This window comes from Cibotium barometz, chromosome 10 (assembly GCF_041138505.1).
Source record: "Cibotium barometz isolate CiBa-2024 chromosome 10, ASM4113850v1, whole genome shotgun sequence".
NCBI classification, from domain to species: domain Eukaryota; kingdom Viridiplantae; phylum Streptophyta; class Polypodiopsida; order Cyatheales; family Cibotiaceae; genus Cibotium; species Cibotium barometz.
The window spans coordinates 9622499-9641978 of record NC_141055.1 but is presented as its reverse complement, the minus strand read 5'-3'; the positions used below and the strand labels follow the sequence as shown (position 1 = coordinate 9641978).

General features: G+C 43.1%; 1 protein-coding gene across 1 annotated transcript; it reads left to right on the top strand.

Annotated features, from left to right (window-relative positions):
- Window positions 1-451: 451 nt before the first annotated feature.
- LOC147634538 (peptide methionine sulfoxide reductase B5-like) lies at window positions 452-16994 on the top strand. The gene is made up of 3 exons (XM_086803617.1): window positions 452-803; window positions 2327-2483; window positions 16726-16994. Exons 1-3 carry the CDS (start codon window positions 559-561, stop codon window positions 16876-16878), a joined length of 555 nt encoding a protein of 184 aa, XP_086659743.1. The 5' UTR covers window positions 452-558; the 3' UTR covers window positions 16879-16994.
- Window positions 16995-19480: the final 2486 nt, after the last annotated feature.

Sequence of the window (19480 nt, the reverse complement as noted above, 5' to 3'; positions counted from 1 at the left end):
CTTCACGGGATTTACTGTAAACGGATACAAATCTACAACTTTCAAGTTTTGGATATTTGTGGTAGGATCAAGTGGTGGAAGCCCTTCCTCTATTGTTGATTTATATGTATGTGAAAATGATCCCAACCCTAATTTCCGCACAAAAACCCTTGTTTATAGTCACGACATTTTCTAAATGTAAAAAAGTACCTTAATTCGGTGGCATCGCCTATACGGGCGGATAATTAAGCGACTACAAGAAGTTTGGAGGATCTTAGGCCTAGGGCTAGTTTTTTTCTTTAAAAAAGTACCTTAATTTTGAACATGGGAAAATAAAAAAGCAATGATGGAATATGCGCTCTTAATTATTTCACTTTTAAGAAAAAATTGCTGCGGAATAATTTGGGTGGCAGGCAAAAAAAAAAAAAACTTACCTGTCCATCATCCTCATCGACTCATTCTGGTTTTGGGATGCTCCACGTTCGTTGAGGTGCCAAGTGGCAAAGGTGGTTTGCTTTATACGCGTGCGACTGTTTCTTCTTATTTTGGGACGAGCAAGTCTGCACGTGCGGGCTGGCAATGGCTTTCCGAGCTGCTATCCTTCTTCAACGCTGCCCGTCATCGTTCACATCCACCACAACAGCAACTGATAAAGCCCTCTCCTTTCACACTATCCCGGCCCCTCGCTCCCGTCTGACTGTCGCCCGCCCAATGGCTTCTGCTGCTGCTGCTGGCTCCGGCCCTAAAGTGGAGAAATCAGAGCAAGAATGGCGTGCCATCCTCTCCCCCGAACAGTTCCGAATCCTCCGCCAGAAGGGCACCGAGTAAGTACTATCATTTTTTCTGTTTTTTTTTTCGTAATTGAAATCTGCGTGAAGTGCATCGATTTTTTTTTGATGTCCACTAGCTAGGGTTAGGGTTTAGCAGAGGAATTAGCCCTTGTTGTGAGACCTAACCTATGGAGGGAAAAAAGTGGTTATGAGTATCGAGAGTACATCCATTCCTGGCTGGTGGCGAATCCGCCGGTGAGATTATGAGGTAGGAAATGGATGCTGGGAGCCTTCTTTGCCGCCTGCCGTCCTTTTTGGGAAGGGGATGACTGGTGGCCATTCCTAACCCTCATGGACATCCGGATGGATGGCCACGTCAGCTGTGGGAAGCAGGAAAAATCAGTATGCAGCCTGGTCGCGACAAGTCAGCAGCGAGAATTTTACGATGCGGACGCGACAGTCAAAGTCAACCTGTTTGATTCATCTGATATCCATGTCGATGTAGGGAATGGACAAGGAGGCAAGGGCAACCCATGGAGCCAGGAGCCCTTTTTAGAAATGTGCTGACCCTTATAAATTGGTGCAGATTCTGAAGCTGATTATGATCCGCAGGTAATAGAGCTAGTGTCAGGTCAGATTCTGTGCAGAATAAGGTGACTGGAATAGCTTGTCCTCAGCAGTCGAACAGGCCTCAATGAGCTGGGAATCAATGAGCTACGTCCATTCCCAGCTATCATAGCCTCCAGAGCAGAGCAGGAGGAGTTATCAACTTTAGCAGCTCAGCAAGGCAAGCAATGAGTGGTGGACAACTCAGCTGCCAACTCAGCACGTGCAGAAAGTTTTTTTATGGATGCAATGAGTTGAGATCTGCAACAAATCCCTGTGAATAACAGGTCCTCCTTCAATGCTCAGCAGCTTCCTTCCATCTACCTGGGGCTATGACAGCATAGGGAATGGACTCTGGGATGCCCATTCGTGCAGGTCGCTGACACCGGCGCAGCTGAGAAGGCAATGCAGGAATGGACAGACCATCGCCCATTCCTGACTGTCATGGTCACTGGAGGCGGGTGTTCTCTGCAATCACAACAGATCTGCAGACAGAGAATATACAGCAGGTTTCTTCAGGTTTGTTGGTCGTGTAATGTATCTGACCTGCACAGGAATTGAGTCGACTAGCGACCATGACAAATGGTGGACAATACTAAGGAAGGGCCTACTTTTTGCCTCCCTCTTTTCTTAGTTATGTGCTTTGAAGTTTGAAGTATTGTTCTTTGGCTGGACCTTGTATATTTACCAGATGATCCTCCTTTCATAAAATCTTTACGCCCCCAAGCACTTGCTATACAGTGCTGTGAGGATTGTCTTTCTGATCTAATTCGACCCCTCTCATTCTATGCTCAAAAAGGCATAGAGCGAGTACAAGCTACATCTGCTTTGTCATTGGAGATTTTATTTTGCAGCTACAAAGGATTTGGGGGCTCTTCATTGTTGTTATATATATCTTTTAAGAATTAGTAGTTTATAGATTTTGATGTATAGTCACGAAGGTAGTCCTCATTGTATTTTCTTGCTAGCAGGTGGGCAGGAACTGGCAAATATAATAAGGTTTATGAGGAAGGTGTCTATGAATGTGCTGGCTGTGGAACACCTTTGTACAAGTCAACCACTAAGTTTGACTCTGGTTGTGGCTGGCCAGCATTTTATGAGGGACTTCCTGGCGCCATTAATGAGAATGTATGTTGATACATAAAGGTTTTTGATATGTTTTCAGCAGTTAAGTAAAAAGAATGAAGGCTAAGATGAAGTCACTCAGGCACGACCACGTGTGTATTCAAGTAGGCACATACATGTGCACATAGATATATGTGTGTGTGTGTGTGTGTGTGTGTGTTTGTGTATGTATGTATGTATGTATGTAGAGAGAGAGAGAGAGAGAGAGAGAGAGAGTTATATTAACATCAACAAAAGGCCAAAATGACCTATGAGACCAAAAGGATTACATCATGTCCATGCAATACATTAGCATGGGTACTAAAATGAAATGAAAGAAAATGCCAAAGTTAAAATGCTAGAGCTGATCCATGTACAAAGAGCATAGGCTTACATATCATCCTAAGATATCGTGCATGAGGCACTGCAACATGGTAGCCAGAGTAGTAAAGCTGAGCCGGTGTTAGGGAGTCCTTTGATGGTGTAAAATGATGGCCCTAATCCTCTTATGGTGATGCGGGAGGGGCAGGGGGGCGGGGGCCTCCAGGTTGAGGTCGTTGACCTCTACATACCTTGGTGGCTCTCTCCAGTGTCACTCCTCTTGGTCTGGCTCCTACATCAGCCTGGGGTCCAGGTAGGGTGGGTGGGTCTGCCCTCGAAGCTCAAGGCTGGAAGAGATTATTGAGAGCTTTCTGCACTGGTCCTCAAGTAGGTGTTGTTGGTCTAGGCTGCAATAGTCACTCCCTGTGTTTGCAAAGTTCTAGAAGGAAGAGCCCTAGGCATCTCTAATCCGGGAAGAAAATTGTATTAATGTCTATGGAAGGCCAAAATGGCCTATGAGACCAAATACACAATACGAAGACCATGAAGGTCTTAAGCTAAATATTTGGTCCAACAAAAGAAAAACTTCAAAAGAAAGAAAAAGTTACACTAATCATCTAATAAAGTTCTGATGCCATGCATCAAATACATTCATCTCAACTCAAGGTTGGATCTGGTTGGTACAACATGTATAGTGGCTGGTACAGCAAGTACAAGGGTTGGTACAAGTACAGTGGCTGGAAATCATAATAAAATGATTAAATACCCTTGCCTTCAGTATTTCTTCGCAATGGTAGCCTCCAAAACAGTCCCCAACAGCCGGTATACTTCATGGGCAGCCTTGAAGAGAGAGAAAGAGAGTAGCCATCATAGGGCAACCTGTAATAGAGGCTAGTGTGCAGCAAGAGAGCTTCTCCAAATGAAGAGGGAGGGCTCCAATTTATAGATTTGGGCCTTCCATGAGCTAAAATGGCAAGAGAAGGCTATAATGACAAGTGGAGAGCCACACAATAGCTGAAGTGACAAGTGTGGGGTCACTTGTCTCACTTTGATCCACTTTCTTGCCACATGTCCCAATCTAAGAGAGGGGTTCTCCCATAATCTTTACCTTTAAAAATATCCCAAGTGATGGACCTTCTGCCAAATGTGCTTTGGCATGTCCCCCCATTTGCTCAATTCCAGATGTAATGACGCGAATGGAAATCGGAGTTGGGCAAAAAATAGTAACCCTCCTAGATTTTAGGAGTGTGATCCTTTGTATTCCAAGACAATCCCCCATTCCTAAAGCTTGTACTTTCCAAATATTTAGATGTCTTGGAGTCCACCAGGCCCCTTTCATATTGGGAAATGTCTAGGCTGGTGACACTCGAGCACTGGAATTGGTTTGTTCTCCAAGATAGCGACTTGATCTTTGAATTCATGAAGCCGCTCGTTTAGATGTGTGAACTGTTATAACAAATATTGGGTTAACTCGCCCGATCGAGTTGGGGTTTCCTTGGTGTTGCCAAAGTAGTTGCTAGGCTGAGTTTGTTTACTCCTTTGCATATGAACAGTCTCTTAAATAAGAACCCTAGAAGATAAGTTTTTTGTGGTATGGCGACGGTGGCTAGGCCTGGAAAAATTTGACGGGGCGTGATAGCTGAGCCTGGTGGATTGGAGCAGCGAGCATGGCTTGGTTGTACCGCTGCCTGAACCTTACTTGAGCCAAGCGTGGGAGACAATCTGCAACCACCGTATGTACATGTTGCATGTAAGTGATGGTATGAAAGAGTGTACCTACGACGAGAGGGGATTCTCCAAACCCGGCTAAGATGATCTCATATGCGGCAGTGATGGCTTACTCTAGATCATACGTGAGAGCATCATCACGTGCAGTCTCTGTGTAGTATGTACTCTACCAATCATCCATTCTGACATTTGGTTGTCGTTGCTGGGTGTACCAAAGCATCGAACAATCAACACTTAGTGCGAGTCTCTTGGAAGTGGGCCTGGAAACAGTGTCTCTCAAACTGGGCTAGGGATGTGTATCCTCTTGTGCGTAGGCAGCTGGTATCATGGAGAAGGTTGGGCTTTTGAAGACCACTCTGAGGCATAGTTGTGGGAAACTGGTGTCATGTGCATCCCCCACTTGGATGCCATGTGGACATATGTGTACAATAGGTGCAGGACTTAGAGTGGTAATTGGCCCTTTGTGAGCCCTTGTTTGGGACGAATTAGCCAAGGATCCACTGTAGAGGGTTATGGTCAGGTGTGCATGTCCCACATGTTTGTGTAGTAACCCTCTGGAATGATGTAGAGGTGTACCGGGCTGTTATTAGGCTTCTAGCCGGATGCACGCTGGCACCAATCTAGTGTCAGGAGACATAAGCTTGGAAGAGCCAACCAAGGGCCGCTAGGATCTACCTAAAAAGGGACAAGGTATTGAGTAAGGGCATGGGGGCTAGCCATAGGCCATGCATTGCCCAGTCGGGCAGCCCTATGGAGCCCACAACTCTAGTCGGCTAGCAGAATAGGCTGTTGACCAGCAGCAATGGCAGCCTAGTAGCACATGTGTGAATAGCGATATTCTTTGCAAGACCTGAGCATCAAAATAGGCTGACAACAGTGCTATGAGCCGACTAGAACATATGGAGGATATATATACATCCATTCAGTGCCTTGCATAAATCATCTTATATTCTCGGCAAGTGCCAAGGTTCAAGGGCCTAGGTAGTCAATCAGAGCCAAGGGCAAGGTGGAAGGTGAAGATCAAGGGTCATCCTAAGGCTGAGAGTCACTGCAGCCAAGTGAAGGTCTCCAAGGTAAGTTTGGTCTTGGTTATTTACAGCTAGTAGCCGGTCGTTCTACTTCTTCAATAAAGCAAATACACCATACATGGTGGGGGCCCTCTAGAGGGTATTTGGGACCCAACATTGTGCATTGCTTCTCTTCTCTGTGTGCACTCTTATTCTCATTACATTGTGCTATACATTGGCAAGAGCTGAAAGTCATTTATCAAAGTAAATCCCTGTTTGCAAGCTTCCACATGTTACAGTGGTATCATAGCATTTGCCTTTTGGTGAAGAAATTCAGCCAAGAAAAAAAAAGGGAATTTTTTTTGCGTGGGTGGTTGGTTTATAGAAGCTGAAAGAACTTCCCATGTCAGTGTGACTCCTATCCCTCGAAGGACAATAAATTTTCAGCCTCCGGAATGCGAGTGGAAACGTCTCCCACACACACAGTGGATGGTTTGTTTGCGGTCAGGAAGAACCTTGACCATTCCCACTATGACGACCTCCGACAATAAGAGAACAACATATCGAGGAAGGTCACTTCTACAGCAATGGCATCAGGGAGCACTGCTCTCATTGGGGACCAGATGACATTGCTGTTCTAGAATTTTATGAGTCTCATGAAGCAAAAAGGAGATCAATTGCTTGAGCAGAATGCTATGAACCAGGCTCTAGAGAAGCGATTATCTCTTCTAGCCTCTTCTTCCCCCACTCCTCCTTCCCCCCTCTTGCAAGTTCTCACCCAAATCCCTACCCCAATTGCTACCTCTACTAACTCTGATGAGGAGTTAACACAGCAAGCCCGTTCTCCTCTTGAGTTGCAGATACAATGTCACTCACCTGGTTGTACAACTCATAAAATATGAGGGAGGATAAGACAGGGCAATTCCTTTATGGTCTAGATACACATATTGAATGGGATGTGTGTATGTTTTAATCACCGACCTTCGAATGGGCACTCGCGCTTGCACAAAGTGCCGAAATTAAGTATAATGGTGAAATTCACCAAGAAGGCGAATTTCGGCAAAACGGTGTTTCGACCATTGAGGTTGAAAGTATGAAATTGAGGGAAAGTGAGAAATAGAAGAGCTAGTGGAATACTTGTAAGGAATTTTAACAATTGGGTGTGAAATTAGGTGAAATTGACCAAGAAGTCAAATTTGAGGAGTGTTACACATAGTCACAAGAAAATTTTCGTCTATTTCATCGTTTCGTCTTTATAGGTTTTTTAAGAAAATTGAGATGGTGAGAAGAAGAATGTGAAGAAGAAGAGAAAGAAGAGGAGAAGAATAGGGTTTCTTTTTAAAATCAAATTTGGGAAAAATGGCGTTTCGGTCGGGAATGTTTTGTTTCATTTCAAAACGTTTCGTCTGTTTTGTGTTTTGTAGGGACAAAATGAGTTTTCATGTGGCTATGGCTTAGAGGCATAGTAGCATGAGAGATACGTGGAATCCCTACACCAAGAGAAAATTGTTGCCCATATTGCATGTGTTGTGCATGCACATTTTCAGCTAGCAGTGGCATTTGGCATACATTTCGACCACTTTCATATACGTTGCGTTCGTCTCACAGGCTGCATGAGGTATACCTACAAAGGCGTGAAGTTATTGATGGTTCTTCTCTATTTGCATGCGGCTTCATCCTCTCAGGCATGTGCTCTTGCTCAACCATTAGTGGAGGTACCTAAATTATGAGTGAGTTTTGGTCGCCCAAAACTTATTAAAGTGTGAATACTCACTTATAAATTAACATCAAGTTCTAAGGGATAAATTAACGCAATTTGACCAATACTTACCACATGGCCACATGCAAGTTTGCAACATAACCATGTCAGCTAGACAGTTTCACACGCACGATTCACGGGCGGGCGTCCCCTCACCCGGAACTACACATTGGTTAGGCATGCATGAAAACAGCATGTAAAGGCAAGCACATAAAGATGCCACACAATGCAACATTGGTATGGACAATCCCCGTTCATGAGACTATACCCGAGAGATGTTTCTGGGCAAGTACACAAGGTACCACATCCAACGGAAAGCCAATCCTCTAGGTGTTTCTAGGCATGTACACACATGCACAAGTCCCAGAAAGCCAGTTCTCCCGGCGTTTCTGGGCATGTGTAGGTTTTACAGGCACAAGTTCTAGCGGAAAGCCAAGTCCACTAGATATTTCGGGCATGTACACACATGCACAAGTCCCAACACGCAACTTCAATTTGCAGGCACACACATAAAGACGCTATGCAATGCAACATTGGTATGGATCATCCCCGTTCATGAGACTATCCAAGGCACGTTTTCGGGAAAGCACACGAGGTACTAGACCCAGCGGCCGGCGGAAAGCCAATCCTCCAAGCGATTCCGGGCATGTACACACAGGCACAATTCCAAGCGGAAAGCCAATCCTTTAGGCATTTCCAGGCATGTACACAAAGGCTCAAGTCCGAGCGGAAAGCCAAGTCCACTAGATATTCGGGGCATGTACACACGTGCACAAGTCCCAGCGGAACATCTAATCCCAAACATGACATTTCGAGCATGAATACATCATAGTTGCCAAGCGTTTTTTGGATTGCGTTTCAAAAACGTTTTTTTCAAATGTCAGATGTTTCAAAAACGTTTCATACAAGGAGGGGGGGGGGGGGGGGGGTATAGGCCCGAAAATTTATATATGGGTTTATAATATGAAAAAAGAATGTTGCCTTGCCTGCAAAACAATATTAAACATGCATCATTTACACATTAAAACATGTTTACAAGTTAAAACTAAAGATTCAGGGTGACCCAGTTGTAGTAGGCACCCAACCAACCAATTGGCATAAATAAACTGGCAACATCAAGAATCAAGATCTGGATTCCATCATCAATAATGGCAACTGCCCAAAACTCAAGAAACAATATATAAAGTAGGCAAGAGTGACATAGTCCACTGAGCACTCAAAGTGATCACAAAGAGTTTGAATCTGAGCTGATACAAAAAAAAGAAAACTAAAGTCTGAAATACACAAAGTAAAGCATGTTGATAGATGCATGACAAACTAGAGAAGCCTGATAGTCCCAAAGACTAGAGTTCTCAATCTAGAGTTTGGGCACTCAATCCTCAACATCCTTGATGGCCTCATTAGTAGCCTGCTGGATAAAAAACGCCCAAATTGTACTGATAACAGGTGGGAGGGAAAGAGACGCGTTTCATTCGAAAGAAACGTTTTGGAAACGTTTCATTTCATAAAAAATGAATGAAACGTGTTTCTTTGCAACTATGGAACACATCAAGTTCCATTAGAAGATCATGTCCATAGTATCACATGATAGGCGTCAATCCCATACATAAGCATAAGCCAATAGCCATGGACACTGGTCCAATGCATACACATAGTGAGAAAGCAAGGATGGACCATTTGGGGGGCCAAATGCTGACAATACTAAGATCGTGTTAGTTTTGTTCCACCTAGGTAGTCTTGTAGAAGCATTGGCTTATGGTTAAGCTGGTTCCAATACATGTATATGTGTGAAAAGATTAGACGTGTATGAATTTGAGTTCAAGGTTAGTTATCCAATGTGGTTAGACGTGGTTAGACTTTCTCGGATTCATTTCCGAGAGTGGAAATGTATGAGGAGGGGAAGTATGCCACATACTTGATGCTAACGGTAGGGTTATCCTGTTAGGTAAATGCCAAGAGAGAGCTCTGCGCATCATGCAATCTACGGCTCTCATAAGCCACGACATGTCCCTCTTGATTTAGGACAGCTCTTATGCAATTTCCAGATGCATCACATTCCACACTGAATGGCTTTTGGAAATCTGGAATGATCAACACTGGACCATGTGTAGTTGCATCTTTCAATTTGAGAAATGCATCCCTCTCTACATCAGTCCATTTGAATATTGTCGCCTTTTTTGTCAAATCATGCAAAGGAGAAGCAATCCATTCAAAGTGGCGAATGAACCTGCGGTTGTAAGAGCATAATCTAAGAAAACTACGGATCTTATGCACTGATCTCAATTTGGGCTAACTCCGAATTGCATCAATCGTTGCAGGATCCATCCGCACTCCATCTTTGGACACAATATGCCCAAGATAATGTATCTTTGACAAGAAGAACTCATTGTTCTTTGCATTTATGAAGAGTTTATGCTTACGGAGTTCTATGCTCTTCTTCGGTCTTTGAGAAGACTAGGATGCCATCAAAGAAGACACCTATAAATTTTCTGTACCCATGGAATATACAATCCATCATTCTATTGAATGTAGTCGGGACATTCGTAAGACCAAAAGGCATAACAAGATACTCATAAAGTCCAAATGCTATCCTGAAAGCAGTTTTATGTACATCCCCAGGCATCACATGCACTCGATGATACCCACTCTTGAGATCAATTTGGCTGAAGCATGCTGATCCATCCAACTTGTCAAGGATGTCGTCTATGCGTGGAATCAGAAACTAATTCTTGATGGTGAGCTTATTCAAAGCTCTATAATCCACACATACGAAATGATCTATCCATTTTTTGAACCAAGAGAACGGGTGAACAATATGGGGAAGAGCTTGGCTGAACCAAACCCTTCTCAAGAAGCTCATTTACCTGCTTCATGATCTCCTCTTTTTGGGATGCCCTTACACGATAGGCTGGTCTATTAGGTGGTGAGCTACCCGGCACAAGATCATTGTGATGATCTTCCAGGGTGGTAATCATTTGGTAACTCATCAGCAAAACAATCATTGTACTTTTGCAAGAATTTCAACCTATCATTACTGAGAGTGTTTACATGTACATTGTTTTCTTCAACATTATTCCGTACAAAAATCAAGTACATAAAAACACTCGTTTTCATTACTTTCTTAATTTGTACATGAGAAACAAGGGGAATGGTATCACTCTCTTCACTAGTATCAATCATATGCTCTCGGACTTTATGCATGAAGGTGATCCTATGGGTCTTGTAAGCCTTGCACGGATCAATGCGTGTATGCCAAGGCTTTCCAAGAAATACATCACAGCCATTCAAAGGTGCTACAAGAAAGTCCTCATGATCCACATAGTCTTGAATGTGTATGGCGCAACTTGCCAATAACAGGCATAACCTGTACTTCTCTACCAACAAAGACAGCCCCTGCTTCAATTTGAGGATCCATGTCCTCCACTTGAATACCCAAAGCAACTGCCATTTGTGTAGATATGAAGTTTTCAGTTGCACAATCATCAAACATGAATAAAGTGGGCTGATCCTTAAGTTGTCCCCAAGCCTTACATACAACCCTGTCTTTGCTATCATGTGAAGTGTGGCCTTGCACATCCGGAACCATATACACATCGGGATTTGATGTATTCGCACTATCACGCTTCTTGTTTGGGCATGCATTTGCAATATGCTCAGTACTACCACAAGTAAAGCATTTCCCCTCGCTCATATATTGTTTTTTCTACTCCGGAGTGAGACCATAGTCTCTCACTTGGAAGGGATGCTTCCTGGTAGACTTAGTTTCAGACTTTGGACCATTTTTATCTTGGTTTTGGTCCTTTTTAGGTGGCTGTCCATTATTTTTCAGGTTTTGGATAGCCCTCTCTTTGCCTTGAAATGAGGGTTTAGCCTTATTGGATTGACTCAACTTGAGTTCCAATTGCTCGGTGGCAGTGGCGGCTGCGATTAGTTGGTGTGACTAGATACATTTGCAGTCCTGCTTTGTACACGGGTTGCAATCCCAATTGAAACCTTCTCTTCCTTTCTGCCTCGGTGACATGCATAAATGGAGACATCTCCAAAAGCACATATGCATTCATCGTTTCTCTCTCATTTTTCTTCACCCAATCCCACTTCATTGTTATCTCATTCAATGCATTGGGAGGCAAGAATTGGGCATAGAACCTCTCCTTGGAACTCTTCCCATGATCTAACAGGATTCGCTAAGAGCTCCTTCGTGAGCCACCAATGGGGAGCAGTGCCTTTCATGAACATGCTTACATGCCGGATCATGGATTTATGGGTGAAATCCTCATCACTAAAAGCAATATCAAACTGGGCAATAAAAGCAAGTGCCTTTGATGCATCATATTTTCCATGATATGCGTCAAACTTCACAGATTTGTCTCCGGCTTTGAAGTCATGAGACTTTAATGCATCAGCCTGCGTCTCAACATGTTTTTGTGCATATTTTTCCATTGGGATAGCCCTTGTGACTGGCATCATTTTAGGAACAAAAGGTGATGCTTTAGGCATAGATACATGTGCCTTGTAAGCATCAGGCACGGTTGGCTCCTCAACACACATTGGTGCATTTTCACCCATAGCTTCCCCACACTCGAAGGCATGAGTGGCATGAGAGATACGCGGAATACCTACACCAATAGAAAATTGTAGCCCATGTTGTATGTGTTGTGCATGCACATTTTCAGCCGACCTTCAGCCGACAATGGCATTTGATATACATTTTGACCACTGCCATAAACATTGTATCCTTCACAGGCTACATAAGGTACTTCTACATGGCGTGAAGTTGCCGATGGTTCCTCTCCAATAGCATGAGGATTCAGCCTCTTAGACATAATTTCTTGTTTGGGCGCCTGTGGGGATACCAAGGCATGTGGGATGGTTTAAGATTTAGCTTTCTTGGTCTTCAAACAATCATGTAGCAATGGATCCTGAGTAAGTTCAGCCCTTTAGGCTATGGACTCTTCTTCTTGCATTTTCTCTTTGCCACGGGATGGCTGTCCCACATGTTCCTATTTCCTAATGTACACCATATGAGTTTACTCATCCTGAAAAGCATTGGAAGCATGCATTTCATTGTCCCCGTCTCTGGTGTTAGCATCTCCAACATTCACTTTATGGTTGTCCATAGTATTCTAAGTATAGAGATAGGTAGTGTTCGCGGTGATCGTCTTTCATGATAGAAGTGAAAGAGAACCGTATGCTCTGATATCAATGTAACTTGGTTGAACACAATGCTAATCAATACACTTAAATACACCAAGATTTAATGGACAACATGCTCAATACAAGAAGTAATTTGCTGAATTGACAAGATACGCACAATGGGCCGGAACGGCCGGCCCCTCCCTCAAATAAAGTATATTGATCTTGGGAGAATCAAGCACATTGTGTCATGGGCAATTCTGACCAGATTTCTATACCAATGCATATGAATACAATATTGCAAGCAATGTGGTTGTCGGTGTAGACTTGCAACTCACACTACCCTCTTAAGTGTCCATGTTCCCTACCATTTGCTCTCTATTGTTCCACCAATGCATAGTAGCAACAATTTGCAAGAGAGCACGCTGGACAAGAGAACAACACTACACAGGGTATGTGATCATGGAGTGCGGTTCCTCCCTCCTACTACATGCTTTCATATTTAAGCATCAAAGCTTACCAATTGCAAGTAGAGTCAATGACAGCGGAAGCCTTCACGTGGAAGCGTTTGGAGTGTTGAAATCTTCGATTTGTCGCGATTCTTCGCGACAAAAGAAAAAGTTTTCAAGAGGATGAAGGGAACCCTGGGAAAGCTTTCCCTATGGTTCAACTTGAGAAAGGAAGGCTGAAATTAGGGTTTTCAACAAAAAGACCAAAAGTTACAGCAAAAATAAGGAGCTGTTTTGCTGAATTTCAGTCATTGGGAGTGTGTGGGAGAGTGAACACCACCTGGAAACACTCTTGGAAGCTTGGAAAACACACTAGAAAACTTGGATATGGAGTTGGATAGAAGAAAGTGCAGAAAAGACAACCAATAAGAGGCGTCTACTTCTAGAGAGAGAGAAGAGAGAGATGGTGAGTTGTCCACCCTAGGTGTTAGGTAGACAGGACAAGTGCCTTGTGGTCATAGTTGCCAGGCGTTTCATGAAACGTGTTTCATAAACGTTTCAAAAACGTTTCTTTCAAATCCCAGATTTTTCAAAAACGTTTCATACAAAACAGGGAGGTTACAAGCCCCCAAATTTATATCTAAGTTTATAATATGTAAAATTTATGTTGCCTTTCCTTCAAAACAATATTAAACATGCATCATTTACACATAAAAACATGTTTTCAAATTAAAACTAAAGAATCTAGGTAAAAAAGACTTAAATTGGACACTTCCCACGTGGACACAAATGAAACGCGTTTCATTCGTATGAAACGTTTACGAAACGTTTCGTTTCATTCAAACTGAATGAAACGTGTTTCATTGCAACTATGCTTGTGGTGCAAGCTAGAACGGACACATGGTTGGTTGCTCCCTTTGTACAAAGGGGATAAGGTCTGGGTGGTGGGTATTGGGTTTTGTCCACCTCGGGACATCAGTGTGTGCGAACACAGGGCTGGTCATAATTTATAAGTGAGTTTTGGTTCCCCAAAACTTAATGAAGTGTGTACATGCTCACTTATAAATTAATGCTAATTCCTAAGGCTAGGTTTATGACCAATACTTACCACTTGTCACATGCCACATAACCATGTCAGCATGGTTCACACGTACAGTTCACAGGCGGGCGTTCCCTTACCTGGAGCTACACTTTGGTCAAGCAAGCATGAAAACATGATGCAAATTTAATTGCAAGCAAGCACATAAAGATGCTATGCAATGCAGCATTGGTATGGACAATCCCTGTTCATGAGACTATACGAAAATAGACATGCTCCAAGCAAGTACACGAGGTACCAGACCCAATGGAACACCAATCCCCAGGCATGTACTCATAGGCACAAGTCCCAGCGGAAAGCCAAGTCCATAGTATCACATGAATAGCATCCATCACGGCATATGTAATTGCCATGGATGCCAGTCCAATGCACATACATAATGAGAAAGCATGGGTGGACCAATTTGGTGGCCAAATGGTGACACATTGTCCATTCCTGGAGTCCCAACCCTATCATCCTTCTCTTCTTGGCAACCTTTTTACTGAAAACCCTACACGGTCTCCAAATCCAACTCCAAATCTGTTGAAGATCCATGTTCGTCTGTTCCATCCTGTCCCCTATTCCTTTATGCCCTGTCCCTAAACAATTTCTCTGGTCTTCTTTTCTTGAGTACTGAGTTTGGCACTCTCACTCCACCCCTTGGAGGATCATCCTCCGTTGGAACCGTTGCCTGAAAGCCTTTCTTGCCCCAAGTGGCACCCGACTCACAGGATTGCCATTTCCCTGGGGTCTTGTGAAACACCAACAACCAACCTCTTGGGAACTTCTTCCTTGTCTTGTGTTCCTTTCGTTGGATTGTGCACCTTCATCTGGTAGTGTTTAGCCTTGCTGAGCCTAATGCTCGGATACCAATGTTACATGCAGAAGCTTTGCAAGTCTTCTTTCAGCCCTAAGCACCAGCCTGGAACAACCTGATGCAAAATGCAAGCAAGAGATATGGAGAGAGAGCTAGTTTCAGTATATTCGTATAGTACAAAAAGGGTACATTCTTGGCTAGCCCTTGGCTGCCCCTCAAAAGGTGGAAACACCTCTAAGAGGACTGAATGAATGACAAGGAACATAGCCTAGCCTATTTATAGGCCTTGAAGACCTTGGTGGGCTGGCCGACCTGCTGTTGACCAGGTCCCTTGGGCAAAGCCCCCAATCTGCTGCAGCCAACAGAGATATCTCCTCATAACAGCCTCCTAGGTATTCCCACCACCTTCCTGCCCATGCCTTAGCTGCTATAGCTTCAGAGTCAAGTCCATTCTTTATCTGCTGCCCCTTGAGGAAATAGCCCTAGGATCAGCATGTACATGTGCATGCACATGACACTGTATAAGCGTGTTGTTGGGTGATAGAGGCCTGTGCCTAGACCTTGGACATGGTCCACTCCAAGCCTTAGTCCTTGTGCTCGGGGTGGTCTGCCGATGCAGACCTATGGTTGGGTGGTGAACTAGCTTGCACGATCCCTAATTTGGAAACTAATCATGTTTGTCCTATGTTTAGGAGATCTATGTGTGTGACAATGCGTAGGCACTTGTGCCGTTTCAATATGCAACATGGGCGCAGTTGCGTGAGCGTGATTAGTGGTCATTATTTGAGCTGACGTGGCTTTACCAAGGCTTAGTAGCCTTAGTAAGGCTACTAAGGCTATTAGACGTTTTTACCACGACCATGAGCCAAGCCTCACCCAAGCAAAAAAAAATGTGTAACGGTTAGCACAAGACGTTTTGCCTAGTCCGAAATGTTTCTCCCAGCCTGAAACCTGCCCGTTTGGTTTGTGAAATGTTTCAAAAACTGAAACGTGTTCCGCGCAATCTCTCCCATGTTTTGCTGTTTGAAGTTGAAAAAGGGGCTATTTCTACCACTTCCCACTTCTATGCTCTGAGGTAGACATAAGATAAGACGACCTCCACCTGGGCTCCTCTACGGAGAAAGGACCAGCCAGCCTGCACTTGGTAAGAGGTGTTAAAGACCATGACCTTGGTTTTGCCGAGGTTGACCGTGAGGTCTCTCTTGTCACAAAATCTTTGCAATGCATCTAGATGTCTCTGAAACCCTTGTGCAGAATTGGAAATCAGGATTATGTCATGTGCATATAGCAAGATGGGCACCAGCGTCTGAGTCAACCGTGAGTCTGTCCCTCCAAATCTCTCCACAAATGATGTAATGTGAGAGAGAGAGAGAGAGAGAGAGAGAGTTCTATTAAACACTTTCAAAAGACCGAATGGGTCTATGAAACCCAAAGTGGTACATGAGAGAGAGAGAGAGAGTTGTATTAGCACTTGCGAGGGGTCAAGTTGGCCCATTATGACTAGACCGAAAATAATACATGATGGTTTAACATGTGAGGTGGGTGAGAAGGGAGACTCAAAAATGTGAGGTGTTTGACATATGGGCAGTGGCTACAAACAGTGTTCTTGCTGTGTTTCCACAGCCAAACAACAGGGGGGAAACGGAAAACAGCCAAAACCACTGAAATGTTAGGATTTCTTGAAATGGATGTTTGCCATAAAAACGAATGTTCCTATTTTTTCCCGCCACAACTATCTGGTTTGGGCCAAGGTGGGCTAAGGCCTTGCTTGTGTGGTTTTTGGATCTAGTAGTTGGAATGTTGACAAATTCTCAACCTATCAAAGACGCCCGCAATTTGGAGTCTTCCCGAGTTAGGGAGGTTGCTTGTGAGGAATACAAAACATCATGGTGGCATGCCTCTGTAGATGTGTGAACACACACACATACACACACACACACACACACCCCTACAGTTTAAATTCGCTCTTTGCAGGTTGATGCTGATGGACAACGGATAGAGATCACTTGTGCTGCGTGTGGAGGCCATTTAGGTCATGTTTTCAAGGGTGAAGGATTTCGTACACCGACAAATGAAAGACATTGTGTCAATAGTGTCTCTCTAAACTTTACTCCTGCAAACAAGTAGAGACATGTGATATTTTCTGTTGTCATGGTCATAATGGGTCTTCGATCGTGTTGCTTTGATGATTGTATCTCTTTTGGCAGCTAGTCAATCTTACAAAAATAGGCATGATGTATTGATTTAGTTATTGTGTAGTTCTCTCTTTTCCATCTCTTGAACATGGCTTTGTGGAGTCGTCATCTGAACCTCATAAGTTGGTATATGATTTCAGGGTTGCACATTGTTTTTTAGTTTATGATAAATTAATACTCTTTATTAAGTGTCTCATGTTGGACATCATTGTATTTAGTGACAATCATTTTGTATAGTATCTAGTGTCATTCCTCGTGAATGCCATATGCACACTTTATGGCAGCTTAATGTGTTTTTAAACTTCAGTGCATGATAACGTGGTAGCTTTTGTTTTCCATAGAAACTGATGTTACAAATATGATGTGTAACCATGTATGAATGAAAGGGGAGCATAACTTGCTGTATTTGTTTGTGTGAATTTATTTGTAAATGGCGGAATTCAACTTGGGGCCGCATAAAGGTGGACATTTGGGTGTGTAGGTGTGTGTAGGTGTCAAAGGATAAAGTCAAGATGTGTGGTGCAATAAAGAACAATATAGAATAAGTATGTATAAAGACTTTGCATGAACAAAAGGCCTTGAGTTCACACTAGACTTTTGGTCGAGCCTGTTCTCAATGGAGTGTTCATTGCCCCTCTTTTTCGACAATGGATTTGATGTTAGTTATTGATCCTTGCTAGCTTTAGATTTTTAAGTTAGTACAAGGGCTTAGGTTTGTGAGTTAGGGTAGAATTAGGATAGGCTTCTCTCTTCCTTTCTTTTGTACTTTTGAGTTTGTTTTTTTTTTTTGAGAGAGAGAGATCCTCGTCGTTTGAGTAACATGTTGTTGCCATAGCCATAAGTGGTCCTCAAGTATCTCGTCTAGTCCATACAGTAAACAAGGCAATGTTGCCTTTATAAATTCAGCAAATTCAGCACATGCTATGACTATGCTCCTCTAGTACTTATGGCACCATTGAGCAGGCTAATTGGCCTGTGCACATTTGACACATTTAATTACGAGCAAAAGATAAGGCAACCACAAGATACGGTGCAGGTTCAATATGTGAAGATGAGTCTCTATGCAAATAGCTATAAGCTTTGTGTGGCAACTAGAGTCCCTTGTTTTGTGCAATTGTAGTACTCTTTTTTTCTTAAGCATAAGTGCTCGCAACTGCATAAATAGCTGGCAACATAGATTTGTGCAGCTTGCATTTTTGTGTTATCCTCAACTGCACCCCAGGCCGACTTGTGCATTTTGGTGCTAAAATGATGCATGTAAAGGTATTAAGAGCCCAAGATATGCCCAAGATAAGTACCTTGTTTTGTGTTTTCTTTTTATGTATGAATAGTGACAGAGAGCTAGAGAATGGAGCTTTGAAGGTGGCTCAAATCTGGCCACAAAAGTGTGGACAAAAGGTCAGAGAAAGATTAAGGTCGTAGTTAAGGGAAGGGAAGCCAATGAAGGGTGCAAGTGGGTTGAGGAAAATCTCATCATTGCCAAATCAGAGGCCAAAAACCTCCAAACAGAGGTGATGGCAAACAAGAATCGCATTGCCTATGGTGGACCACTCGTTGGTGGATGCCTTGGACTTTTTACACAAAAATCTTTCCCTTTTATCTTCTAATTCATCTCTGACCCCATAGACCCAAAACCATCTTCTTTGCCATCGTCTTCTGTGCTCACAATGACACTCGCCCCACTCTCACCAGTCTCTGACCAAGCCTTCTTGACCCTCACACTCATTTCATGAACGAACAACAAGAAGGAGATTATAAATCTCAAAACATCATACAAACTTCAATGCACGTATAACACTCCTGAATTTTCATGGTAATCAATAGCAAGGTAAGTGTTACAGAAATACCAAGAGAATATCAAGATGACATTATATTTGTATTTCCACCGATCTATGGTGGGTGCAGTGGCATGGATGCTATGGAGCATAAGTAGGACTACCATCTTTGGACAAAAGCAAACACATTTTGTCAATCTTTTGATGGCACTATTTGGCTGTGTCATTGCTAGGTCATGCTATAATCTTCCAATGTCTCTCTTGTCCTTGCTATCAAAATAGTGAATCTTCCAATGTCATATATTTCAAATGTTCGTTAACTAAGAAATGTGCTCTTGGAATGGTGGTAGATTATTGAACAAATTGAGTGGTTTTCCATTTTCGTATAGTGTCCACCACATGTATAAAGACATGCCCATGTGATGGCTACTATGCCCATATGCCTTGACAAGGCTAATGATACATTATGATAAGTATAAACATGAAGTCCAAGCAAGCACATCTAAGAGAACTATTGATAACATGAATAGAGTTATTAGGAATGCTAGTCCAAGAAAGGTTAAAATGACTATTGCAAAACATAAAGTCATGGTTTTTTATAATGGTGGATGACATGGGAGACAATGAGCTTATACGAGATGTTGAGTTCTCAAACCTTCTAAAGTGATCGTTGGGTGGACAATGATCTTTGTGATGCTTCTCTATTTCACCTAGATTATGATGGAGCAAAGACGGTTGGGTGGAAGATGATCTTCGTGA